Source organism: Melanostigma gelatinosum, assembly GCF_949748355.1.
Source record: "Melanostigma gelatinosum genome assembly, chromosome: 24".
NCBI classification, from domain to species: domain Eukaryota; kingdom Metazoa; phylum Chordata; class Actinopteri; order Perciformes; family Zoarcidae; genus Melanostigma; species Melanostigma gelatinosum.
The window spans coordinates 3942644-3969748 of record NC_136657.1 but is presented as its reverse complement, the minus strand read 5'-3'; the positions used below and the strand labels follow the sequence as shown (position 1 = coordinate 3969748).

Sequence of the window (27105 nt, the reverse complement as noted above, 5' to 3'; positions counted from 1 at the left end):
TGTAAATTACTTCTGATTTTATTCAATGGAAAAAAAAAGGACCTTCAGGAAAATACAGTAATTCCCATAGTACACACAGAGAGGACATAAATTAGAGAGACATGGCAGAGAGAGACGCTTGAGGGGGGACATGTCACCTGGGTGGTAGAAAACATTTGATCCACGCTGCCACACAGCCAGGGGCACACTGTGCAGGATGTAGAGGAGTCAGTGAGATCACACTCGACACTTGTGTAATTTATAACGTGAGCAAAAGTTGGTTATTCCTGTACACAAACGTCTAAATGATAGTACAAAAAGGGAATACGGTAATACAAAATACAAAACGGGGGGAAAAACTGCCCTCAAAATAAACCATAAATATTCATATCGATGCACATTGGTTTAACGAAACAATTGCTTCTGTAAACATTTTCAACATAAGGTGTGCATTACAATTTAAAAACCACTGCAGTCCCATACTTATCTGAAGGATTACATAATAAAAATTGCAGAAACAAGACTAAAAACTAAGTCAGAGTTAAAAAATATGCCGCTTAGTCCACGCCGTCTGGAGTGGTTTTGTAACACTGCTGTTAGAACGTGACTTCCTTTGCTTTTCACAGATGATCAGGACAGTGAAAGCATCTCATTCCCTTGTTCTGCAGCTCTCAGCGGGTCCCACCTTGGATAGTGAAGGCACCACTTTTACCGAGAGCAGGGTCAAGGGGTTGAAGTTTAGGCAGGAGGAGGAGGAGGAGGAGGAGGAGGAGGAGGGGGGGGGGGGGGGTGAAAGTCCCGTAATATAGTTTTCTCATTCACACAAACACACGGCTGCAGGATGGACTCTATATTTTAACAGTGGTTATGAGGATGTCTAACATCAAGTGACAAAGGCTTTCCTCGTCATTCGGGTTAAAAGAGGATGAGAGGAAGAAAAGTTAAGTGAATTCCATTCTGGGATGGAAAAATGATCCAGTTAAAAGCGTTTGCCTCTTCAATCCAGACTGGACTGAGAAAACAAACTAATCGCCTGTCTGAAGCCCAAAATGGCAAAAAAAGAAAAGAAAAAAAGAGGTCCAATATTGAGTCACATGGCTGATTCAGACTCAAGTGTTCCTACAGTACATAAAATCCAAACTTCACCGTCAACTTGTCAAAACCTGCAGAGGATTTTGAGCAGTTGTAATCAGCTGGAGACCCCTTCAAGGCAACTGTTTAGCTACACGTTAAGCTAAAGTCTCCTTCAAAATACAGTTGGATGATCGTAGATGTGAAATTCAAAACGTGGCGCAGACGGAGGACAGCCGGCTGATCCCGGTTTCCTCCCCACCAGTGGAGTGTGATGTTCAAAGCTTCTTCTCAGGAACTATGCACCTTCATTCCCTTACCGTCACTTCTGCCCACTGGCCTCAATGCTACCTTAATGGCCACCTGCTAACTCGGCATGTCTAATTCACAGTTTATCCTAGCCCTACCTATGACTGACGTTAAAGGGAAAAATCCACCTGGTGGTGCGTCTCACATTTCTGGGTCCATTTGCGGTTTTCGGTTGCGAGTTGTAGCAACAAACACAGCTGGTTGACCAGAGAAGCAAATCGCTATTTGGAAAGCCGTAAAAAAAATGACAGCTTGATGATAAATAGGGTGAATTCTTCCTTTGAAACTCATCTAGGGGTGTGTCCTAAATGCCTTATGCTTTATTTATGTGCAGCAAGTCACACACAAAATATACAGTGTATGGGGGGGAAAAGCTAAATTTTGTCGATAACACCAAAGCAACATGCGGTCATAAACAGGGCTACTTCTGTCCGCCATAACCTACAATATGTGAGGCAATGTGGTCGAGATAGTGTCTGTAAAACCTGGGAGAGTCTGAAGCCTACAAGGTAGCTGTAGTTAGTATGTACACGCTGATATCCAGTACCCTGTATTCAATGGATATATCAAGAAGGTCCCTTAAAAAACATCTTCACTTTAAGGAAGAGAAGGCAAAAAAAGTGAAGATACAGAGGCAGATTTACATGTCAAGCGTTTATCTACGTGGCGGTGAACTCGTGTTAAATGGCATGCTTGACGTGGAAATCTACCGTGGTGGGAATCGGGAGTTAATTTCACCTGAACGGGACCGCGGACTAAACTACAGCTACAAACGGCCACACCCGAGGTGTGGCACATAAAGTACTCGCCTTCTTTGATACAGTGACAGCCGCGTTTAGCCTCCAGTCGTCCCTTCAGTCATTCACATGCTCAGTGTTTCCTCCATTCACGCACATACACGATGCAAAGTTCTACTGTGACACATAAAGATTTACCACCAACAGGCAACAGATCCCGCCTCCCGCAGAGGAGGAGGAGGGGATCGGCTCCAAGGATGGGTGAGGGGGGAAACCCGGAGGCTTGGAGGGGGGTGGGGGGGGGGTTTCTGTTGTCGTAATATAGTTTACTAGTACACTCAGTGGACACTAACAGAACGCACCTCCTCGCCCCCCCGAACACACACCCGTCCCTGGATTCTTTTTCATGATTACAGTCCAATCCGTTGTTTGTTTCGCCCGAGCGGCTGAGAGGAAGCCGCGTCATCGTCGTCGCCGGCCGTGGTCACAATCGTCATCTGTTGGTCACTGCTTAGGTATGGTCGTCGAGTTGGCCGGCAGAGGGGAGGGGGGGGGTGGGGAGGACGTCCTACCAGCTCATGAGGGAAGTGCGTCCCAGGGTCATGAAGTACACCTGGCTGGCACCTCCGGCGCGCACGGAGGCGAAGAAGACCTGACGGACGAAGGCAAACGCGTCAGCCGGAACATTTGACCGTTATAAAACAGAAAACGCAGGAAGGAAGGAGTTGTGTTCTCACCTTGTCATTCCTCTCACAGAGGAACTTGAGTCTCTGGGCTCTCTTGTGCATGAAGACGCCGTCCAGGTGGCCCGTCTCCACTGAGCGGATCTCTATGGCCTTCTCACCCCAGCCCATGATCTGGTTTGACCTAATGTAGGCTGCTCACACACAGAGGATAACAGAAGGGGACGACAAGTGATTCATTAGACACGACTTCCCCAGCAAACGGAGCCGTTTAGCAGAATGAGTGGGACCGCCTCGGGATTTCTTTCACGGCCACACTTACCCACTGAAGTTGGCATTTCTCCCCACTGCAGCACCACGTCCTTGGTGATGCGGCCGTAGGTGTTGACGTAGACGCCCTCGTCCTCGTAACACACCAGCAGCTCGATGCCGTCAGTGTTGGGCAAGATGATGATGGCGTGGCACTGAATGCTGGTCTGGATCTAAAGGGGAGGAATCAAGGAGGAAGAGTTAGGAGAGTGAAGAGCATGGGAAGGAAGAAGGTGTGATCAGACTGCGCTAAGTGCTCACATGCGTGGGCAGGTAGATGTCGTAGACGGCGCCGGAGTCCACATCCACAGCATGGAAGCCTGAACACGAGCCATAGATCACCTTTAACCTCTGACCCTCCTCCACCGTCAGGTCAACCAGCAGAGGCTTGTGCACCAGATCACCAAACGACTAAGGCAGACCACGGAGCGATGAGTTAGTCGGGTAAACGTGCGTCTTCGTGGGGGTGCAACTACTCTTGCAGAATGACGACGCTTACCTTAAAGGCCATGAATTTGTGGTAGGGCTTGGGAGCCCAGGCGTACACCTCCACAGCGTTCTTCAAGGCCAGCACCAAGAACTTAATCCTCTCATATTTCACTGGGATGAAAAGGGAGTCATTGGTGAGTTATTGCTTCAAGTCAGTTTTATTCATTTGAGGTTCAGGACTCTTTGGAGACGTACCGACTTTGTAGTGGACGCAACCCTCCAGCTCGCCCACATTAACCCAACCCTGCTTCTTCTCCACCTCAGGGTCGTTGTGCAAAATCTTGTTTCTCAGCCACGACAGGTAGTACACTCGCAGCTTGTTCTTTTTACCTGCAGCAGGTGGAGGTGGATGAGAGAAAAGAGATATCACAAACTGTACAATGTGGACTGCGTGTCAACTGAAGGAGTATAGCCATCAATGACGTCGATTCGTTTTCAGAGATGAGCCAGCTCGTGGCATTATGTTTCCGAGATGCATCTAAAAAGTGTCCGACAAACACAACCACCATTATCCCGAATGAATCAAAAACGACTGTCTGTGTTCAGTAGCCCGAAGGCAGCACATGCACTGTACCCGATATGGTGACCAGGACGTTGAGTCCCTCCAGGACGTCCATCTGCTGGATGCGTCTCCTGTTGATCAGAGGGTAGACCTTCCCCTGACCGCTGCGGTCCAGCAGCATCAGACCGCTCTCCGTTCCCACCAGCAGGTTCACTCCTGGAACAATCGGAGAAAAAGAAACGATGAAACACCCATAGCTCGTAGCGCTTCGGTGGACACCAGAGCAGAATAATTAGGTTGAACAAGCGACCGCCATGATTGCCACTCTCACCCCAGAGCGCAGCACACAGGATCTCAGAGTTGAACCTCTTCTTGTACTTGCGAATCTCTGGCGTGTCGCTCGGCGGGCGCGTGTTGACCGGGTTGACGTTGACCACCGAGCCTTTACGGGACGGGTCGGATTTCAGCGGGTCTGCAAGCCGTCCGTCCGGCCCAAACGCTGCTGGAGGGGGGGGCACATAGCGGTCAGGCTGGATGCCGAAATGAGCTATTGCTCATAAAAAAAAGCCTCCCTGAAGGGGAACTGAAGCGGAGTACGTTCAACAGTTTTTAATTCCTGAGCCATAAACACATTGGCTACCTACCCATGTTGTTGAGGGAGCTGCCGCTGGATGGAGAGATCTGGAGAAGACGAGGGTCGATGAAGGGAGTGAAGGAGGAGGACGACTTGTGTTTGGACATGGAGTTGCTCTCCGACTGGGACTAAATGAGATTTAAAGACATTTAGAAAACGTCCAACTTGGACTTAACCTGCATAGAAAGCAAGAAAACTGTATTTAATCATGAAAGTTATTTTATGATGGATGTACAGAAGAGAGCTCAGGGGGCTAACACAATCAGAGATAAGGTCCTTGGTCCAAAAATGATTGATTTGTAATGTATAAAACTGACTGCGACTGTTTAACTTCAACAGCAACAGGCCATGAGTTACATTTCTACCTCTCAGGGCTAATTAACAGCTTAACTTTCAATCTAAATACATGTTTTGTGACACAACTCGGAATACAGAGTTTGGCACCGCAATTCAAATGATGACGAAAGAAAGATGACGTGCAGTTATGTTCGTGGTTTTAAAGCCAACGAGGACAGTTTGAAAGGAGGGAAAACAACCACACACTGCTGTGAAGTGTTAGAGGAAAGAGCGGCTGCTGTTAGAGGAAGACTGTAATCCCGCCACCAGAGACGCGTGTTGTTAGCAACGCATGTCACACCACGAAAGAGGCGGTGATCTGTGATAATAAAATAAGATTCTCTGGATTCTCTGTAGCCCCATTGCACCCCTACCATCACACCAGGCATGCCGTCACCCAACACTGCTAAGAGATGCTTGTTCACAGTTCACCCCAAGACGCTGCAGTTTAGTTTCCTCGATGCCGTGACCATGCTCTACCACCAGGTGGCACCAGTGTTAGCAGCGCGACGCAGTGAATTGCAGGAGGGAAGGAGGTTGAAGATCGGGAGGTGTCAGCCAAGCCAGAAGGGGGCAGAGGAGAGAGCCAGAGTGAAGGCAGGAGGGGACACAGAGGGGTCCGGCAGCAAAGAGGGCCGGAGAGGCTCCGAGCAACAATCAAGGACTGGACGGCGAGGTGTGTACAGGCGTTGAGATGCAGAGGTAAATATTACCCAATCCTGCACAAAGTAACTAGAAAAAAAGAGCACTTGCTCATCATTTATTGTACCTAGCTTCACATCCAAGGAGGGGATGGTCATTTAAAAACGTCTCTGTCTTCTCTGTCATTTTGGATACAAACAAATGCAACTGCTGTTTGAGTGAATCTGCTTTGCTGCACGTCGAAGCCTGTACCACCCCGCAACAGTCCACTCCTCAGTCGTTTGTCTCGCCGACGTGAGGGTGACATACCTCTATGGCAGTGAGCTCGTCCAGGGGGATCTGTGGGGACATGGCAGGACTGGCATAGCTAGACGACGAGGGGAAGGAGGAGGAGGAGGAGGAGGAAGGGATGGTTGTGGAAGAGGACGGGGAGTGATGGCTCTGCTGGATAAGGTCTGGTAGGTGGTGTATGCGGCCGGCAAAGCCGTTTTTCTCGGCGAGGCCGTGGCCGGGGGTTTGGGGCTGGCCGCGGACGTGACAGAGGCCAGCCGAGGAAGAGGAGGAGAGATCGACCAACTGCTTTATGTCAACGGTGCTCTGGAAGCAAGAACAGGCACACTTGGGCTCGAGCAAGGCAGGTGGAGAGACGCATGTTTGGCTGCTAGTCTGCCGCGTCGCATGGTGATTCACTATTCGTTTGATTGGTCTTTGGAGACCATCGCTGCTGTGCGTGTCGCGTTAAATGCAATCTACAACAATCTGAGGTATTAGATCTGTAAATGTGAAACGAGAAGCAGCAAGTCTGTAATGACTAAAACATAAAAAAGGCATGGGAATACACAGGAACACAGAAGAAATGGTGGAGAATGTGTGGTTAAACACTGACACTGGACAAAGAAAGATGAAAATGACATTTCTAACAACTAAACACAAGCGGAATGTGCCTTTAACTGTGACGCTAAGAAGTAGATATTCTCATTTCCCGCTTCTTACCTGTCTGATGACCAGCGTACCATCCTTGGAGGGCGTGCTGGCCTGGTCGCTCTCAGAGTCTTCCAGCAGCATGGTCTTAGCCGACTCCGTCTCCCCGTTACTCATCCTCCTGCGGAAGCCATGGGAATATCTGACGTCCGTAACCAGACCAGTGTTAACACTCATGCAGAAAAGCCATGCAGCACTTGAGAAGTGACTGAAAAGATGAATGCAACAGACAGTAAGGACAGTGGGCCGACACGTCACGGCAGCTCTACCCACCCAGCCCTGGAGTCCTCAGCTCCCGAGGTGGACTCCTCTCCCGCCTCCTGGTCCACCTCCTCGTCGTCTTCCTCGTCGGTGGTGCCCGAGTCCTCGCTCGAGGAGGAATAGTCGGTGACCTTGTGGGGAGGCCTCACGTCGTCTACCGCACGAAGCTCCTTGGCCAGAGCTGTCAGATCCTAAGAGGGACAGGAAGGAAGTCAGAAGTCCGATATCTTGGCGAGGGACACTTTCAGGCATGCTCAACAAATCAAATGCGCCACATTTTATCCGACAACAAAGCAAGGTGAGCGATTAGGAGCAAACCATCGGGAGTTACAAGGGAACAGGAGGAATGTGGTCGCATTCAAATCCAGGCTGGGGAGGGTTAACCCTTCCTGTGTCGACTACAAGCGTTAAAAGTGAGGAAGGACTGTGCAGGCACGGGGAAAGACGCCGGCAGAAGGCAAACAAGTCACAGGCACAAAGCACAGTATCCAGTGAGGTCAGACTTAATGCAGTCATCCTCACAAAGGGGGCGACAGCTCTTCTATCACAGACCGTTATCGTCGACATAATGCAATGAAGGGGGCAGTGGTGCAAGCATAGCATAGGTGTGATTATGTAATCTCGTTTAATAGGCTTACCGCATCACCCTAAGAGGTTCCCCAACAATCACCAACCATCGGATTCATGAGCAGTTGAATAATTAAAGTAGAGAAGAACACAAAACAGTTTTCACCTCCTCGACATCAAACAGGTTCAACAGCACTTCAGCAACAGTGGACTTACAGCTGGTCGAGTTGGCCTGGCGAGGTTCTTTTCATCTTGTTTTTTGGGAACATTTTCAGGCCGCTGGAGAGGCGATCCTTCAGATTTGGAGGAAGCTTTGAGGGAACAAAAGGAGGCTGAGTTAGTGAGGAGAACCGGAGAGCTGGCTCTCAAGCGATCTTTAATCGCCTTTATATAAAAAAACAAAGAAGCAGAAAGCGTCCTGGAGCGTGAGCGGATACAGTAAGGAGCGAGATTGGTGTTATTAGTAGAGTGCGTGAAATGTGGCCGAGTACAGTACCAGGGGACTCACAGCGTGGTCGGAAGCGGTCACCAGGACTGGCCTGGGAGCTGGAGTTGGAGGAGCCGGAGGAGCTGCCGCTGCCTGGCCGAGGCTGCAGCTTCTCCACTCGGTCCCACAGCGGCCGCTGCTCCACGTTACTGTCACAGAGAACAACGCCGCATGAACAGGCACAAGCTCCTATAATACTCTTAAAGCGGTTTAAATGTGTGCAGCTGCCTCTCACGTTCACAAACCGATCCGGAGGTCTCTTCACTTACCCTCCAGCGCTCCTCGGTCCAGCCTGGTTGCCGGGCTGTGATGGCAGAGGGGACTCTCGACGCGACAGTACCGGAGACCTGGATGTCGTCCTCACTGGGACCTGGAGGAAACAGATTCAAAAGGTCCTCATATAGGGGCAGCTTTGCATGAGGCAAGATAACATTCTATTTCTTTAGGTATGAAAAGAAGAAAACTTAAATCGAAATTTTACTGAAATACAGTACAAAAACATCTCTTGACCCACAACAACTAAGCGCTCAGAGAAAGCTGGACAGAAGACCAGCCCCCCCCCCCTCACTACTTCATGATATATGCAACGTTTCCTCTTTTTCACAACGGTGTTCAATGTTGATGTTCAAGAAATGGGGCTGAACACATCAAGGCAAACACAAACAGACAGCATGATGAGTGAAGTGATTGGCATGAAGAGGAAGTGAATGAGGGAGTCAAGGGAAGGATGGGGAGGGGGGGGAGGGGAGGAAGGGGGGCCCTCATCAGCTCCTTACCTTGGGAGGTACCTCCTCGCCGCCGGCCTGGTGTTCGGCCCTAGTAGGGGCCTGAGGGTGGTGGAGGGGAGGTTGGGGGTCAGTGCGTGCGGGCGATGGGTGGTGGAGGTGGAGATGGTGGGGGTCCTGGGAACGCAGGTGGAGTTGTGCAAAGTTAGAGGTCACCCCGCTGGGCTCACTGAAGGACTGGGAGCGAGAGACCACGGGCGGAGGAGGAAGAAGAGGAAGAGGAAGAGGAGGAGGAGGAGGAGAAGGAGGAGAGGGAGCGGCGCTGTTGCTGCTTTTTAGAGCAGCCAGGTGGGACCACTGGACCTTTTAGGGGGTGAGGGAGGAGGAGGAGGAGGAGGAGGAGGAGGAGGAGGAGGAGGAGGAGGAGGAGGAGGAGGAGGTGAAACAAGCAGACAACACAGTGAGACATGAGGGAAGATGCGTGTGGTTTTGAGCATACATGTGCTAAGATATATAGCAGACACGTGCAGACAACGCCCAACAGGACATGAAGATGTGATTCACTGTCGGAGCTTTGGGTCGATGCGACGGGTTCAATGAACAGTTCAACATTTTGTGAAATGTGTTTCTTTAGCTGGAGAAGATCGCAATCGCGTCGGTAACTATGAAGCTAAAACCACAACTTGTCGTCGTTCAATCCTCCCGTTTTCGGTCTTTATGCTGAGCTTACCTGCTGCTGCAGGTTGCTTAATATTTAGCGTATCCATATGTAGTGAATAAGCAGATTTCCTATAAACTATTCCTTTCACGTGACTATTGGATATAAGTGCAAATTCCTTCCGTTTCATTGCGGATTACCTTCGATGCCCCCGACTGTTTCTGACCTGAAGGAAGATAAACACACTTCACCGCCCTTCTGCCCAGAAACAGACCCCGCTGTTGCTTCGCTGACTCACAAAACCGTGCGAGCACACAAAGTCAGCGAGTGAGGGGAGGAAGAGAGCGTCGGGGAGGAGAGAGGAATAGGCGAGGGCGGGGGAGTTACCTGAGGCTCCATGGGCCGGTGCATGGCGGAGGCCTCGGAGGAGGAGCCGCCGTTGGAGAACGGTTCAGAGGAGCGGGGAGGCAGAGGGGGCTGCTTGGGAGGAGGGGCAATCTGAGGGGAGCCCTGAATGTTCTTACGGTACCGCTCGTCGGCCTGGGATGAGGGAATCGTACAGGACAGAGATGGAATGAGGGTCAGGGGAAATATTTCAATGGTTGACAAAATAAATAGTAGAAGGGAACCACTTGTTGAGAGAAATGGTTCCCCTCTGCGTGTTGTTTCTAATATTAATGTCTCTTAAGAGTCTTTTGTCAGACAAACATCTGGTGGCATCAAACATGCTTGAAGCCCATTCGAGGCAGCCGTACAGACAAGGGTATGTGTGCACAGACAGGACTCTTTGGAACAAATACATCCTTATAATTACATTTGCAGGATAAAAAAAAAAATCCTTGTTAATGACGGAACAGCTCTGTTGATGACGGGAGACACAGCGTGGGTGTCCGGCATGTTAGTCTGGGCCTCAGCCATCCACATGCAACGGCCCCGATCCACACAGAGAGTCAAAACAGCATTGCTGAAGAATTTCGCAGCTGGCCACCCAAGATCAAGAGAAATTCCTAAAACATGTTGTTCTGTATTGTTCTGGGGGAAAAAACCCTCCAAGAGAAAAGGATGAAAGGAGAACTTGGACTCAAATGACGGGAGAAAAAAAGTGAAAAAAAACCTAAAAGATGGAAGCATGAAATCTTTGTGTCTATGGGGAAACGAAAAAAACGAATTCTTTGAAAATGGAGCCTAAAAGATTTGAATGGGAGTGAAAGTGGAATCTTGCATAGTTTTCCTACGAATTGATTATTTCTCTTTCTCTTGCTCCGCCCGCTTCAAGTGAAAACAAAGACAAGACGGTTTTAGTCGGCAAGAAAGACGAGCAAGAGAGCGAGAGCGAGTGGAGAACAGCTCTGTTTTATTCAGGACATAAAAAGGCTGCTTGCTGCCAGCCTTTGGGTTTCTATTCTCCATCGTACCCCCCCCCCCCCACTTGTTGCATTCAAAAGGCCAATTAGCTGTTGCTTTGGAATAACGCCACTGCATCCAAAACACTCAGTGTCAATTAAATGTAACTATGGAGGTAAAATGTAAACCATTTTTTGCTGCTCGCACCACCTCTATTATTATGGTCGCAGAGGCTGTGTGAGGATAAGCAAGAAGAAGCTGGAAAGAGCAGGCAGCGGGGTATGCAGAGCCAACGAGGACGTTCACCTCTCTGATAGGCTGAGGAGGAGGACTGACGGGCTCCAAACGTTCTGCCCGGGGAGGTTCAGAGTCAGTGGTGGTTTCAGTCAGAGGGGCGTTGGGGGAGTTTGAGAGCTGGCTGAGACAGGTTTCAACAGAGTCAGTCTTCTCTGGCGCTGCTGCCTGGTACTTAGGGCCGCCTGAGGGGGCTGTCTGAAGGGCTCTGGAGGAAACAGCACTTTCAAGGACCTGAGCCTGAGGGGTTGCGGCGAGGACTCTGCCAGGGGGCAGGGTGGAGGTCTGTGGAGGTGTGCTATGGTCTGAGGGGAGTTTGGTCTTGTCGCCAGGCGGCTGTTTGGGTTCGTGCTGGAGTGACAGCAGGTAGGCCTGCTCCTGCTGCAGCCGCTCATGGAGTCGCTCGGCCTTGCGCTGCTCCTCGAGCTCCCGCCACTTGAACTCCTATTGCAGAGTGTGGGGTTGATTGAAGGCGGTGAGAAGAGACGGCCTCACGAACTGACTAAAAACAAGTGCCAGCCTTTATACGGCCAGTGCTCTGGCAGCATTTGTTCCTGCAGTTACCCGTTTAATCCGCATTACAAGGAGAGTGCACGGCGCGGACCGAATGAAATAGAATCTAATGTCATACAAGAAATGCAGAAGAAGAGTTTGGAGTTCCAATCATTCGGCAAATTATTGATTTGGTTCACTTTACAAAATGAATGCAAAATGTGAAAAAGAAAGAGGAAGCATTAACAACATGATACAACAATGATCTGAAGATGAATCTACATGCTGACAACACACCTGAAATCAGTCTGCAGGGGTGAATTGCAGTGGTTCACTGAACTGAGCTTGTTACTGTAAACACGTGGTGCGTGTGTGTGTGTGTGTGTGTGTGTGACTGACCAGCAGCATGGCCTGTTCACGGAGCAGCTGCTCCTGCAGCATCTCCAGGTGTCTCTGCTCCTCCTCCAGCTGACGTCTGATGTAGTCCTGTCAATCACAGCAAAGGAGAGCGGCCAGTGTGGTTAGCGGTCGTCGAAAGAGCGGAAATACAATGTCCACCTTTACGTCCAGCAGGTGGTCTCTTATCGGACTTTCTCACTTTCTTCCTTTCTTTCACCGCGACGAGCTAATCTTAAAACCGGCGTGCCAGAGCCCATCGCGAGGCCTCGTGCATTGAAGACATTCTACGTAAAGACGTTTTGAAAGCCGACCTGTTCACGATCGTTCCTCCTCTTCTCGTCATCAGCCCGCCGGCGTTCGTCCTCTTCTTTACGCCTACGATCCATTTCTTCGACGCGCCTCTTGTCCTCTTGCTCGCGGCGCCGCTGCTCGCGCTCCTGCTGCCTCCTCATCTCCCGTTCACGCCGCTGTTGCTGTGGGCGGCAGGAGACAAAGAAATGTCAAAATGTCTCACACAAAAAAAAACGCCATGTCCAGCAGCCACATCAGCCTCATCTCTTCGGAGCTCGGTTCACCCTACCTCCTCCAGCCGCCTCCTCTGCTCCTTCTGTTGCTCAATGCGTTTCTGCCTCTCGGCCAGTAGTTGGCGTTTGTACTCCTCCTGCTCCCGGAGCTGCTGCTCCTGGAGGAGCTGCTGGCGGCGGAGCGCCTCCGATCGCTCCTTGTTCTCCTGCTGCAGGCGGATGAAGTCGCGGCGCAGCGTGGACTCACCTGGCACATTGACAATGGAGCTGGACGACGGAAGGAATCCGGACATAGCGGGTTAGTTTAGAGAGACGCTGGGCAATAAGTAGGTACACTCGTTTTTAAGCATACCTGGGCTCTCCCTCCTGCTCTGGGGGATCCTCTTCCTCCTCCTCACTGCCACTGTACTCGTACTCCGTCTCATCTGTACACGATAAAATGAACAAGTAAGAACCACATCCAGACGCTTTAGAAATGCATGATCTGTTACCCCATTCTATTGTCACATTTCTGTGACTAGGCTGTATGCAAGTGAAGACAAAAGAGAGACAGACGCACCTTTCTCTCCCCTCTTCTTCTTGGTACGGTCGATGTGGTCTTTGAGCTGGATGCGGACTTGCCTCTCGTTGGGCTGGTCTCGGATGAAGGGGTGCTTCAGCAGCTGGTCTGTCGGGGGCCGCTGTGTGTAGTTCTTCACCAGACAGCCCTCGATGAAGCTGAAAAACTTTTTGGACCTGTCGGGGGGGTTGTGGAGAAAGAGCAGGGGAGCAGAGTCAACGGGGAGGAACGCTGCACGACAGAGAGACAGCGGGTGCCAGAGAAATACTTCAGCCAGTCGAGCGTAGAGCACATCCAAGGACGCTGAGTAAAACGGACTGTTCTGCAAACAAGCTCCGATTACAAATGACCCATCAGTCCTTGCAACACTCCCACAAGCCTGTGGTTTTCCCAGTATGAATTGAGGTGTATACATGCGGACAGGCAGCATCAAGCCTTTCATCACATACACCATGAAAGCTGCGATGTACAATTACATTATCATCACCATCGCACCTGCTGCCATTAAGAGGTGGGTGAAACAATTCAAACGACACAACAGCAAAACAACCTTTTATACTGTTTGTATTATTTAATGCAAGATAGGATCCACAATAGTGTAGAGGCCCAGCCAGACCACAACTTATGTTCAAAATAGGGACTACATCATCTTAGCTGTGGTGACAGAAAGTCTTTTCTGCAGCAGTGCGTGCCAGGAGAGGCAGGTGTACCACAGATGTTAGACTCGGCAGCAAAGCACAGAGGAAAAGGCCAATTCAAGAGTAGGACTATATGTAAAATAATCCCGTGTCACGATTTCTTAGAGTTAAAATAGGAATGGACGGGATAGAAATGCACAAAGAACATCCTCTCTGGGTGGTACTCACCATTTTTTGGACTTGAGCCTGGGCGGAGGGTTTCTTGGAATGAGGAAGAGCGCACGCATTGGGTGCATGTCACAAAGTGCTGGAGGAAGACGCACACACATACACACACACACACACACACACACACACACATAGCATCAATACGAGAGACTGAACCAGCGTAGAATCACAAATATTAACAAAAACTGGCACTCACGTGGTGCTCCTTCAGCCATTTCTATCGCTGTGATTCCACAAGACCACAGATCACTCTGCGGGACAAGACGGCGGCCGTTAATCGCACAGACACAAATCAAGGCGCAACACACCTTTTACACAACTACATGTCAGCTTTTGAGCGGTGGCTCTTACTCTGTAATCATATGTAGCGTCTGGGTTCTCGTCACAAGCGATGACCTCAGGGGCCATCCAATAAGGGGTCCCGATGAAGGTGTTTCTCCTCCCCACGGTCCGGTCGAGCTGAGCACTCACGCCAAAGTCGACTAGCGAGAGAGAAGAGAGACCTCAGACACTGATCCGAGGAAAAAGTTTGCAAACGCATTGGGAAAAACCTGTGCTGCTACTCACCGAGTTTGACTTCGGCGTTCTCCGTCAACAGGACGTTCTGGCCTTTGATGTCACGGTGGATGACGTGGTGGGCATGTAGGTGGGCCAGACCCTGAGGAGGAGGAGAAACACAGGACATGAGTGACTGTGAGAGAGGCGAGGAGACGAGGCGAGAGGAGAGGAACTCACCCTAAGGATCTCTCTGGAGATGTAGCCGATCCAGTCCTCCTTCAGCTGGTTCCCCTTGGTGTTCTTCACCAGGTCTGTGATGGAACCAGCGCCACAGAACTCCATCACCAACTAGAAACAGGCACAAATCACCAGAGGATGAGCTTGTGGTATTTGAGGAACAATCATACGTTTATTACATGACCCTTGGGGATGACAGAGCTTCGGATAACTAAATAAATCACGGCAGCTACATATTTCTCATACTTCTTAGTCAGCCGTAATATCTTGAATGGATTTGAGGACTTACCCATAGCTGGTCATCGTGTCCCGGGGGGCTCTTCTTAATGAAAGCACCGTAGTAGGTGGCTATGTTTCTGTGGTGGGAATACTTCTTCAGCATATTGATCTCCAGTTTAATTTCCTCCTCTTCATCCTAGACACACACACACACACACACACATGTTACAGAGGTATAAACAGACACGAGGGTGTTTTGTCCTTCCACTGGAAACTCTTCAATGAAACAAGAATTACTGTGGCCTTAAATCATCATTTCAGATGAATTCACTTCCATACTTGGGGTCATGGCAAGTGTCACGCTGTGTGACGACGCCCTGGTTTTATTTCAGCCGGGCCTCGTTCACCTTTCGGCTGGGACTCGGCTACGCAACAATGCAGAAGCGCTCGTCCGTCTACTGCCAAATGATTCCTTTGTTTAGGGCTTAATGATGCATGAGTGAGTCGAAGAGCTGATGAGCACAGTAGCCATTATTGGTCATCCCATGTAAAACAAAACTCACTAAATGTACATTAGATCGTTGGCAAATCCCGGACAGTTCATCCATTAGGATCAGGCAGACATTCTCCTGGATAAAGTTGCTGAGAGCTGTGAAGAAAGCTCAGGAAAGCACTGTAAATATCATGCATAAGTTGTGTCAGATCACTTAATGTTGGAGCATTAAATCAGCAGGAAATGGGTGCTGATGACACAAAGACCATGTACCTACAGAACAGCAAAGGGAAAAGCTTCATCTGCCACTTCAATGCAGCGTTTACAGCCTCTGTTGGAAGTGGCCTTTAGTGGAAGACACACGCCAACCTGTCCAGTATCACATCTAGATACAACAAAAGGTCAACTAGCTGCAGTGCTAACTCCCTGCTTGCACCCAGTAGCAACTTGGCAATGATTGACAGCGACACACTAATTGAACACATGCAGGGGTCGGCCCGCGAGCGCTTTGCTTTAAGGTTACATGGCCTCTCCTATAGAAAGTACAGTGGGAGGAGGAGGGGGGGGGGGGGGGAGGGACCACAGCATTATCACTGCAGACTGTGCCTCTTTGTACGAATAGTGATGCCATTAAATCACCACCAGGCTGCACACAGCTGCCACAGAGAGATGTGATGCTATGTGTGCGTATTTCTTCACTGTGTCGCGTGCACGCATCACCTACAGCAAAATGGCAGTTGGACATACTGCTGCTGCATGACTCGTTGGAGTTGACGTAAGCCTTTCTTACCCCCCCCCCCTCCCTCCCTCCCTCTCTCTCCCGTTTAACCCCCCCCTCTGCCGTGCAGCTCTTGGATTATCACGCTGCCGACTGCGAAGGCCTCGCTGCCACAAGGCACAGGGTGAGGGGAAAGACTGACACAATCAGAGTGGAGGTTTGTCAAATGACAGCACGGAGGATTTGAGGAAACAACGGCTTCGTGTACAATCCACAAATGAGAGTGTAGTGGTCGCACATCGTGCTTGAAGATGCATGAATATTATGAAAAACAGTATTCTTTAAGTAGGGGGCTGTTTGGAATTTCCACGGTCGAGCATGTGGAAGAACATCTGTTTGTTTTCATGTCTTTTCCAACATTACAAGTTTAGACTGTTTAAACAAATCAGTTTAATATAATCCAGAAAGACGCCGACAACGTGATGTTGCAACACACGAACAAAGCCCCCGATCTGCCCAAATCGTCCAGACAACTCTATACCAGGATGATTGGAAATGCTTTTAGATCATATGAAGCCAAGGTAGATAGGCGTCCATTTTTAGCTTCGGGGCTACGAGGCAGCACAGAAAGAGCAGTTGAGGAGTGTTTGAGAATGTGGGTCAGAGTGACACGGGACAGGCCAGCGTGCCTGTGGATGAACGGAGGAGAGCGTGCAACACGGCCTCACTGAACCACAGGGGAGATGACCAGGTACCCGTTATAAGACGAGGATTAAGATAAACAAAACTTGGTACTTCCTTGTAAGGAGTGCCCATGAGGTTTAGGGCTGCGACCAACAATTGTTTCACAGTCACACCGACTTAACAATCCCAGAGTACGATCAACCTTAAAGCAAGCGTTATCGAATGCTGGAGACACCATGAATCATTCAACTGTGTGCAGGTTATGAGAATATGGCTTAAGATCAAGCCGCCGAGGACGCAGGTACGCCTCAGCGTGCACCTGAATCATGAGAAAACATTGCTGCCTATAAGTCACTACACGTCGAGGAGGCACACCTTCAGCCGCGACCTGTCACACAGAACAGGAAATGGTTGAGCAATATTCTCTGGACCGGTTACACACGCAAGTGTGTCACTCGTGGCTCGTCGTGACGTCGGCTTGTGTGAGGAGCGGCAGCAGGCAAGTCGGGGCACACGGGCTGCCGCGTCAGCAGCTTCTATCGGGGTTTATGTGGATCACAGTGCCAGTGCATGTGGCACTCAATAGCGTTAAATGTGTCCTTATAAGGGTAGTGATGCGTGGGTGAAATCTAGCGGATGACTTTAGGGGGGAGGGCGATGGACGCCGCAAGTGAAACTCATTCAGCAGAATTCCCCTGCAAAGCCCGTTATCGGTGCAATGTGTGTGTGCGTGTGTGTGTTCGGTATCATCACACTTCCTCCATCGTTATTATGTCCGTGCGGGTGGTTGGCCCTGCTGGCCTCCACTGCTACTCTGAAACCGTCGGCCTTGTGTCTCTGCATATGTGCTTGTGTGCGTTCTCTCATCTGCAGACTGGACCTCCCACGGCTGAGGGCAGCCTGCTGCCCGCCAAATGACGCACTTTACTCAATAGGCATCCTGTTGCCTCTACCCCGCCCCTGCTGTTCATGATGGGGGGGGGGGGGGGGAGGACTCATTACAGAGCTCAAAAACATGTAGACGTCAGATACGATGGAATGTCTGCCGATTTAAATATTAACCAGACGATAACATCCAAGTTCTTAGCTCATGTTTCCAGCCAGCACGCCATTCCTACAGCTATAAATGTCGAGGATGAAACAGGATGACGTTTAGCCTTACCTCCGTGACGTCCATGACTTTGATGGCAGCCAGCTGTCCAGTCTTGACGTGTCGTCCCTGTGAAGAGACAAAAGACGAGGTGAGCGTCCGCTCATTGTACTCTTACGATCAAGTGGGCGATGATCAGTGAACTACAGAAGTGTGTGACTGACAGAATACAAACTCAAAACACAATGCGAATTGACACATTTGAAGAGACGTGGAACAAATTACTTAAATATTGCCGCCAGTGTCAAATCCTAATAATTGATGAATCCTATTTTCCCCAGTAACAATGCCAGACATTTAGTGGTTTCAGCTTCTAAAATATGATCCGTTTCATGTCACTGTAATTTGAATATCTTTGGGTTTTGGGCTGCAATCAATCAACTGAAAACAACTCGTTCCCATCAGAGATTACAAATCTCAAGACTGATACATCCCACGGTATAAATAAACCTACTATATACAGTGCAAACCGCAGATGAGCATTTTATTCCCAAGCCATATAGCCCCAACATTCCCAGACTCCTCTGCTCTCCGAACACCCGACTGCCACTCCTTACATAAACAAAGGACCGAAATAGAGGTCTCTGTACGACCCCTCCCTCCCGCCCCCCCAACCCAGAGAGGAGATAAAACACGGGACACTTTTGGGAGCTGGCCCAGTCGGGTATTCCCCTTCTGGCTCGTTAGGAGCTCGCTGCAGCGACAGTGCTGCCGAGCCTCTGCTGTGTCACTGCAGTGTGGGAGGGAGGCATGCATCCACGGACCTCACAGGGTTACAGGTTCAGTGAAGGCACGTTCAGACACCCCCGCCAACAACACCGTCGTCATCTTAGCCAGTGCATTCCATAGTCAATTGAAACTGTATGGATTATGACAATAAAAGCCATGCAGGCTTAGGGGCCCTCTTTTTTCACTGGGCAGGATGGGCAGGATGGGGGGGGGGGGGGGTGAGAGGGACACTTTACAATGCTTTTAATCCTCTCCACTTTGATCCCAGGGGTCACCACCACAAACAAATAAAAACACAGAATGGCCGTCAGCTCGCCGTGTTCTAGCTGCTAGCGCTGATGAGTCCTGCTTTACTGGGCCCACTGGTCACTTGTATTGTTCTGTACGATGTAACTTTTGAAGGAAGAAATATCCCGTTCTTCCTCTTACAGGTGTACAGTGAGAGTCCAAAGGCAATAAAACACACCCGTGTTCATTCATACACACTCACCGAACGTTTACGACAAAAGAATCAGTGTTGAATTTGGAGGAAGGATTGCAAAACTCGAAGCGAAATGCAACTGTATTCATCCTACAAACCCGTAGACAGAGTCAACAGTGACTGTCTTGTGACAGGAATCATTGTGGTTTAAAGCCCTCTAACCGGCCGTGAACGCGGCACCTGCAGATGTTAAATGGATTCAAGATCAGACGACTGCTTTCTCTGTCTTCAGGAATTAAAGAATCAAGATGTTAATTGTGTCCCAGCAACCCCCCTCTATTAGCGCGACGGCTCACTCTGAATCTAATAGTTTTCTGAGACAAAGCTCGCTTTGATCCAAGGATACAGTCACAGAGAGGCCATCCAGATCGTCTTGGGATCCAGCCAACTCGACAACAATGCCTCTTTTTGGCCGTAAACAAACTAAAGCTGTTAATTCTCAGTCGTACAGCCGACAGAGCCGAGATAAATGTGCGTAAAACTGACAGCCTCAGAGAAACGTCTGTTTACGCTGGCGTTATTGATGATTTAAAGACGCGTGGTTTGGAAGTGACACCGGGAGGTTTAGGATCTGAATGTGCTGTGATTCCTTCCCTGTGAGCCTGAAGAATTTATGGTCATATAAACCCAAAGATCTCTCAGCTTGTGGGTGGAGATAGTGTTATGTAGGCCACAAGGTAATTGCATTTTGATACCACGAAACAACTGGCTTGGTTGCACAACATTAGCATGCGAGCACTGAGATGAGTTTCTTGACGTGCTTAATCTCCTTATTTCATCATCCATCCTTTGTCCGGGGACAAGGAAACTGAGCAAGTACTTTGGGGATGACACTTCACTGCATCACTACAAATTTTAATTAAATTTTGGAGAATGGATGCTGCCAAATCTGCTCAATAAGTCTTAAAAACGTGCCGTTACCTCGGTTATTCTAAGAGGAACTGGCAAGCAAAATGATGGAGGGCACTAAAAGTCAAGAGATTCAGCATATTTCTCATCTGGACGACTGTAAATTAAGCTTCTTTAAAGCTACAGCTACGGCTGTGATGATTATTTTCATTATCTATTAATTTGCAGGATATTAAGCAGCTGTAACTAAGTGATGTTTAGCATTTTAGCATGAAACCTCACAGAAATGATACAGCTTTGGCTCTAAATGTAGTTTTGTATGCTTGACAGTCTTTTCACTTGTTATATTATATTATGCATCTTTTTGTTTCCAATTGTGCCCAAACACTGCATTTTTCAGGCCGAAACCAAATACCAATATTAGAGTTTAACAAATCCAACAGTGTGTCCAACACCAAAAAATATTTTTTTGTTTGTTATTAGCCGACATAACAGTCATATCTGCGATGAATCATGAATAGAGGATTTTTTGAGGCTGATTCCACAAATATATCATTCAATATAAGTCAGAAAATGTCAAAACGGTGTGAGAAATGCAAATGTAGTATAAAGAGCCAAAGGCCAAGTCTTTAAAAGTCTTGTTTAGTCCAGAACAATCATATTCTATTTACAATTATATTAAAATAATCAGATTTTCCTTGATCAGCAACTCAAACAATCAATTATGAAACTGTTGACGTTTACATTTTCTGCCGATGGACTCATTGATAATGGGCCGATGGTTTCAGCTCTGGCCCTGTGGTGGGGTTGATCACAGGAGGGCCGCGGCCCCGGAGGGCCCCTTGTTGCGGCCCGCTAGGCGTGGCTGTGGAGGGGTTATCTGAGGCACCGAGCGATCACTCAGCCCTGCCTCCATCGCAGCTCCTCTTAACCACGGCCAGATGTGCTGCTGGCCTCTCTCCAGCTCAGCACTAAACCACGGACCTGACTTACTGACTTTAGAGCCAGAGACATTAAGTCAGAATCTACCCCGAAACATGACGCACCGTTCTGTTCACGCCACTGTGGAGACGGACGTCTCGCCCAGCGCCACACACTGGATGAGCGAGGATTTTCACTTAACAGAAGTGAGCAGCAATGCTCAGCAGTACCGTCAGCGGTCGGACCGCTGAGTCGGGAGTGCAGCTTCCCATACACATCACACAAGGCTCGTACCCTCACCCGATATCCAGCCGCTCCCTCCCTACGCCGTTAATGTAAGATCAATCACACTTCGTAGCCATTGCAAAACGACGCCTGGCTTTCTAACCAGGTCACCACCAACAACAACACCTTTCGAACTAGTAAGTGCAAAGCAAACTCGTATTATTAGTTCACACAGCAAGGGGGGGGGGGGGGGGGGGGGGGGGGCGCTGGGTGCCGCGGTCTGGTTCTTCAAAAGGTCACTGGTGGAGCGGTGGTAATGAGGGCGACGTGAACATCTAAGGCGACATTTGAACCGGCAGAGTGAGTCGGTGGGTCGACAGAGGGGGTGATAAACCCGACGGGTTGGTAACACGCACATAGATGCACACTTCAGCCTTTCGTCTTCCTCGACACACATCAGATGAATGCAGAGGGAAGAAATGATCGATCAGTAAGAAGCAGCCCAATGACATCCGGGGCTGTGGCTCTTCCACTTTACACTGCATACCAGCACACTGACCCAAGTCTCACACACACACACACACACAGCCTCGGCCTTGCTGCCTCCACTCCGCCACTCTCGATTGATGGCAAAGACAGAGACGAAGATTTAAAAGACAGGAAGTGAGGAGGAGAGCAGCCGAAGAAGAGAAAACACAGTATGACGTCATTAAAATAACATCAAAACGAGAGGATGAGCTGTTGTGTCGGAAATGGGTTTTGGCTGCATGTGGTAGCAATGAGAGGGAAGTTGAGTGGGTCTTAAAAAGAATCAGAATTTACTCTGGAGAGAAAAACCCCATCCCTGCTTTGGACCGAGAGTTGAGAAGATCTACTCGTCCCGGCGCATTAAAACGAGAAATGTCTTCAGGAAATGTGGCCTCGGAGGCAGAAACACAGGCAAGAGACTGTCTCGTCAGCCGGCGCCTTTGTGTCTCATCTCAACCCCACTCTGGTAATGAGGTTCCTCAATCAGCTTCACACACTCGGACACAGAGAGGTTTGTTCAGGCAGCGTGGCCAGTCAGAGGACGTTGTGTTGGCGAGGCTGCCCGTAAGGTTGGAGGAGAAAACAAAGGAAGGAGATGGAGGACAGAGCAGGAATAAAGTATTAAAGTTGGAGGGATTTTGTCGTTAGCATATATCACATCACTGAGTAAGTCTATGAGAAAAGCCAGTTATGTGCAGTGCCTGTGTGCATAAAAAATATACAATATTATTTTAATTTGGTGCATCCGTGGCACACCCGATGGATGCACAGCAGGCGGGGAGGCAGGTCAGCCTGACTATATATGGCAACTCTGTGGAGCAGAAGGAATCTTCCCCACATACCACGCACAATTTGAGGAATTATGTCTTTTCCTATGTTACCATTACTCTCTCTCTCTCTCCCTTTTTTAAATTCCTATATTCAGAGTGAGGCACCTGAGATAGTCTCCAGAGCCAGCTGGTTCAGTGCCAACTGATAAAGAGAGAGAGAGCACAGCTCTCTTGTGCGAGAGCTGTGCCTTTCAAAGAGAGTGGGTATAAACGCATTATTATAAAATACCTTCAGACTGAGTGCGTGTGGCAAACATATATATATTATGACATCATCTTCCACTGAATAGTTAAACATGGAGGTATCCACAGAGATCATCTGCAACACAAAATAATGTCCCGATAAGCCGAAGGAAGTGATTTAAAAAAAGGGCTTTTTAGCCATAGCGTCATTTTCATTATGGCCGTCAAATTGTGCTGTGTTGACTGTAATGTGGCCCCCCTCCAGGGGCCACGGCTGCGAGACAACCAATCGGACCAGACATTTTAGGTATCATTACACAACCTCTGTGTTTTTAAATAATTTTCAAACAGACGGCAATGCACCAAAAGCTACTCAAGAGCACAAGTCAGCGAAAAAGCGTGCGAAACAAAAAGGTCTCACAGCGAGAAATAAAGGCAAGAGCAGCAGTTACACACTTGACTTTTGTTGTGAAAATGTTGTTCGACCAGATGAGGAATTCTACTCCCGTAGTCCACCTTAAATAACGAAAAGGAGAACGCCTCAAAGGGAATCAAAAGTCACCACGAATCAAAGGGCAGAGCAGCTCGGCCACATTGTGTGACCGAGTGGGGGGGGGGGGGGGGGGGGGCCTTGCGATCTGTGACCAAGTGATTGACAAAGCAGAAAAAAAGGCCTCGGAGGGGAGAAGTAACTCCACCCCGTTTTCAGTTGGGGGGCCAGTTGGGATTATTCAGTCTCGGTTCGGCGTTTTTTTTTTTTTTGAAACCCTGCAGACAAACTCCTCCTTTCTGTGAGACCCGACTGACGGCCCGAGGAGACAAACTCAGCTTTGTGAGAGTGGTGGGCAGCTTCTGTCTGGAGCTGGGCAGCTGCTCTTCTACCAGTTGCACCCCCCCCCCCCTTCCTCCCATCAGGCCACATGCTCATTCAACTGGTTAACATGACAGTCAATGCAGTGACCGACAGCTGATCGAAAACGGGGGCTATGACTTCCCTACAGAGGGTTTGGCTCATCACATGCAGGCTGTTAGGACCGTGTCTTTGTGTTGACTGCAGGCTAATCTGATAGCCTCCATTCCCACACTGCAGCACTCGCAAATAGAATTAGCGGCGGACAGTGAATGGAGCGAGAGATTAAAAAAAAAAGGAGTAATTCTCCGTCCCGTACGGGACAAAAAAACAAACAAAGCATGCCGGCATCCTCCTCCGCACACCGCACAGGGCCCATTCCAGGTGTGGCAGTGGGACGGGCACATGCACACAGATGGGGGTTCGCTCTGTGAGTTGAGGAGGGAGGGAGGAGGGGGGGGGTCTTGGAAGTTCACTGCACGAGGGGATTGAATGCAGGTCACTGGAGCACTGTGGGCTGTCAGAATTAAATACTCAGCTAAGCTTGCTGCTTAGTGCACAAGCAAATTGATGGGTTTTTTCCCCTGTTTCCACCAGCCTGCTAACAGCCGTGCTCAGCAAACTAGAGGTCTGCTTAACATACAGGCATGTGGTTGAATGTCATCTCACAGTGGAGCAGCGGGGAACAAAATGGAGCCTAGCTAGCTGCAGCAACAACAACACAAGGAGGCCCGCTGCAACACAGCTAAAGGACAGATGTGCCTCCGATCCAAGGCCATCGCTCCTATCAAACACAGCGAGCACATCTTTGACTTCCACGTCTCTCTCTCTCTCCTCGGCCGTGTCTTTCAACAGCAGCAATGTTCATTCGCAACGGAGGAAATGTGACACCGAGAGCAGATGGCCCCAGAGAGAGGTGGTGCTGATTCCCATTCAACTGGGGTCCTGATTTTAAAAACAGGATTTGGTTTTGTTACAATAAAAGCTGCAGCAGACGGAGACGTGAGGTCAGCAGGACTAGTCTCGTGACAGATGTTGTTCCTCCATCCTCGCCTCCTCACCTACTTTTCAGGAAGGCAGGTGATGTAATGCGGGTGATGCATCAGACTGTAGACTGATTCACACACACACACACACAATGAACTGTGATCAGACTGATGCATAAAGCAAACTGTGACTCGACCAGCATTGCATCTTTCAGCTTTGTCATCCACGATGTGGCCTGATAGCAAACATCTGAAAAGGATGTTTTTCTCTTCATGTCACTTCCTTTGTTCCCAGGCATGATCAGTAAACTAAATAAATAAATAAAAATAACATGATGTAACCTGAGCATTCACAGTGAAAACAGGCCATGCACCAACCTTGTATACTTGTCCATAGGTGCCATTTCCAACTACCTCCACCAATTCAAATATCCCAGCTGGATCCTGAAAAGAACAAGAACAGAAAAAGGGCGATTCAGTGTGAATAAATAGCAATATTATTGTTTTTCTTCTTCTTCTTCTTTATACACAACGTTGTGCACTGTGAGCCAGCTGTTGCGCCCCTGGTCTATATCCCCTACATGCACAAAATGCATCTCGAACAAAGGAAAACCAGACACTGGCAACACCTCGCTGTGGCTCAGCGGTCATTTTTTTTCAATACTTGTACTCGATACACAGTTTAAACTCGTTCAGTCGGACCGGAGCACGTGTGTTTTTGTCGAGCAACGTGTAAATAAAAGCGAGCAAAAACAACATTATGGAAGAAAAAAAACATAGGTTCGGTTCTGCAGCGCTCACCCGCAATGAAGCCAAGTCTATGTCTGCTAGACTTTTAGCCGGAGAGTCGTTCGCCATCTTTCAAATTAAAGCCGAGCTTTTCCTCTGCGTGCACGAAAATAAAAATATTGCCGCTGTGTATCATTTGCGGGGGGACCTCCTGCGGGAGAATAGGACAGAGGCCGTCGCGTATTCCTCTCTGTGGGATCCGCTTTTTAGCAGTGAATGCTGGGGGTCTCGCTACTCCATGTTGAGGTGGCAGCAGCGGGCAGTCCGCTCGCTCTCTCTGCTCGTGCCACTGACGTCAAGCGTCGCTCAAAACCCACACTTCCGCCTAAGAGTTTCAACATAAAAGCCTCGTTGACGCTGCTCTCCTTGTTTCGGTGTTTTCAACCAGACACGATATTTAATTGGATTTTAAACAATATAATAATTGTTATAATCCAAGTTTGGACTCAGATTCAATTCATTTTTTGATTGACAAGTTATTAACGTTGTAATTACTGCATATAATAGTTTAGTTATTGTGGATTTTCTGACTTTTTGACTTATTTAATATTCTTTACTTATTTATAATACTTGTTTTGATCTTGTGTTTTACTGTATCTCTTGTTTGCACAATCCACTATGCTGCTGTAATCCTGTACATCTATAATATATCATGTTATTTTCTTCCAATTAATGATTAATAAGCATGTAAGCACTTAAATGTTGCACTTGGTAAAGGTGGGGCCGTTTTAACTGCTTTATAGTTGAATTTACAAAAAAAGCCTCCTAATTCATTTGTTGATTGTGTTTAATATGACACATCTGGTTCTGTGAATTAAAGCTCAGTATCATTAAAAAGTAGCAATATTTCCCTCTGATATGTAGCAGAGTAGTTAAGAGGGGTCATACAATGGAAATAAACAAATAAATTACATGAAGGCTACCTCAAAATTGTACAGTATTTAAATGCATGAGTACCTTGTTTGTATGAGTGAATGTAGTTACTCCCCACTACTGATTATTAACAACAATAGCAAGGCTTTAAAAACAAATTAAACATATGTTTGGAATAACTCATAAAGACTCGTACAATGTATAATAACCTGCTTTCCTGGTAAAACAAATTACGTCATTCAGTTACCAAGTTGTGTTTTCTACTACTTCATATTTGTGATCTTTTATTTTGAAAGCAAAACCGCCCCATTTCCGCTGTCACCCTGCCTGCATCTGTCCAAATTGACGCAGCTTTGCTCGAGAACCGCACAAACACAGGAAGCCGGTTGGCTTCACACAGAAAGAAAAGGGCTGGGCCTCCATGCATCGAGCATGGAGGCCTTTTAACGCACTATCGACACACACACTCGAGTTACCACATTTTACACCAACCTGCATGTTTGCATAGAAACAACTCACACGAGCGGTGAGGCAGGTGGGGCAGAAGCAGCCCCCCCCCCCACAAACACACACAGCATCCTTGTGGACATGCGCATGATCGAGTGTCAATATTGGTAATCATGGGTGTGGCAAGTGAGCAATCTCAGGAGTGATGCTGGGTATGTTACCATGGGACATGGGGGGAAATAGCATTATTCAGCACCATTATAATGTATAACACTGTTTTAACTACCTTCTATACAGTATTGATATACTGTATAGCTAAATAACAGTATTTCATGCTTCTCAATTGAGTGTTTGGTCAGTGATGTACTGCAGGATGATTTTTGGTAATTACCTCCTTATTAATAATACATTTGTCAGAGCTCAGTCAATGCAGGCGGTCTGTGTTCTGCTTGAGTTGCAGCCTCAGCTTCCAAACACAGCAGATCAATGTGTAGGTATGCACATACTGGATTCTTAAAGGGCTGTCAGCTGTGCACCCAAAGGTGCTACAACCGCTGTCACCTTTCT

General features: G+C 48.6%; 1 protein-coding gene across 11 annotated transcripts; it reads right to left on the bottom strand.

The window, feature by feature from the left end:
- LOC306797313 (mitogen-activated protein kinase kinase kinase kinase 4-like) lies at positions 1-25446 on the bottom strand. Of its 11 annotated transcripts, none has more exons than XM_079296622.1 (32): positions 25231-25446; positions 24808-24873; positions 17860-17916; positions 14873-14998; positions 14584-14694; positions 14416-14506; positions 14200-14330; positions 14045-14099; positions 13849-13927; positions 12983-13158; positions 12776-12848; positions 12480-12690; positions 12211-12372; positions 11900-11986; positions 11021-11452; positions 9758-9910; positions 8764-9075; positions 8257-8357; positions 7997-8136; positions 7717-7811; positions 6946-7124; positions 6685-6814; positions 6001-6288; positions 4724-4841; positions 4411-4581; positions 4152-4295; positions 3773-3907; positions 3588-3688; positions 3350-3499; positions 3102-3261; positions 2834-2973; positions 1-2748 (listed from the first exon to the last, which is right to left on the bottom strand). In XM_079296622.1, the coding sequence occupies exons 1-32, from the start codon at positions 25285-25287 to the stop codon at positions 2665-2667; spliced, it is 4515 nt and encodes a 1504-aa protein (XP_079152748.1). In that variant the 5' UTR covers positions 25288-25446; the 3' UTR covers positions 1-2664. The 11 variants fall into 11 exon arrangements, with proteins under 11 accessions (XP_079152748.1, XP_079152749.1, XP_079152739.1 ...); XM_079296623.1 differs by having other exon boundaries at positions 6685-6793; XM_079296613.1 differs by lacking the exon at positions 11021-11452.
- Between the last annotated feature and the right edge of the window lie 1659 nt (positions 25447-27105).

Bases quoted from the DNA above. Each gene is read 5' to 3' on its own strand.
- LOC306797313 (XM_079296622.1), bottom strand. From the start codon at position 25,287: ATGGCGAACGACTCTCCGGCTAAAAGTCTAGCAGACATAGACTTGGCT. The intron at 12,373-12,479 runs GTAGGGTGAACC...TGCCGCCCACAG, and splicing joins AGAGGAGGCGGCTGGAGGAG to CAACAGCGGCGTGAACGGGA. The intron at 4,582-4,723 runs GTAGGTAGCCAA...CCCCCCCTCCAG, and splicing joins CAGCTCCCTCAACAACATGG to CAGCGTTTGGGCCGGACGGA.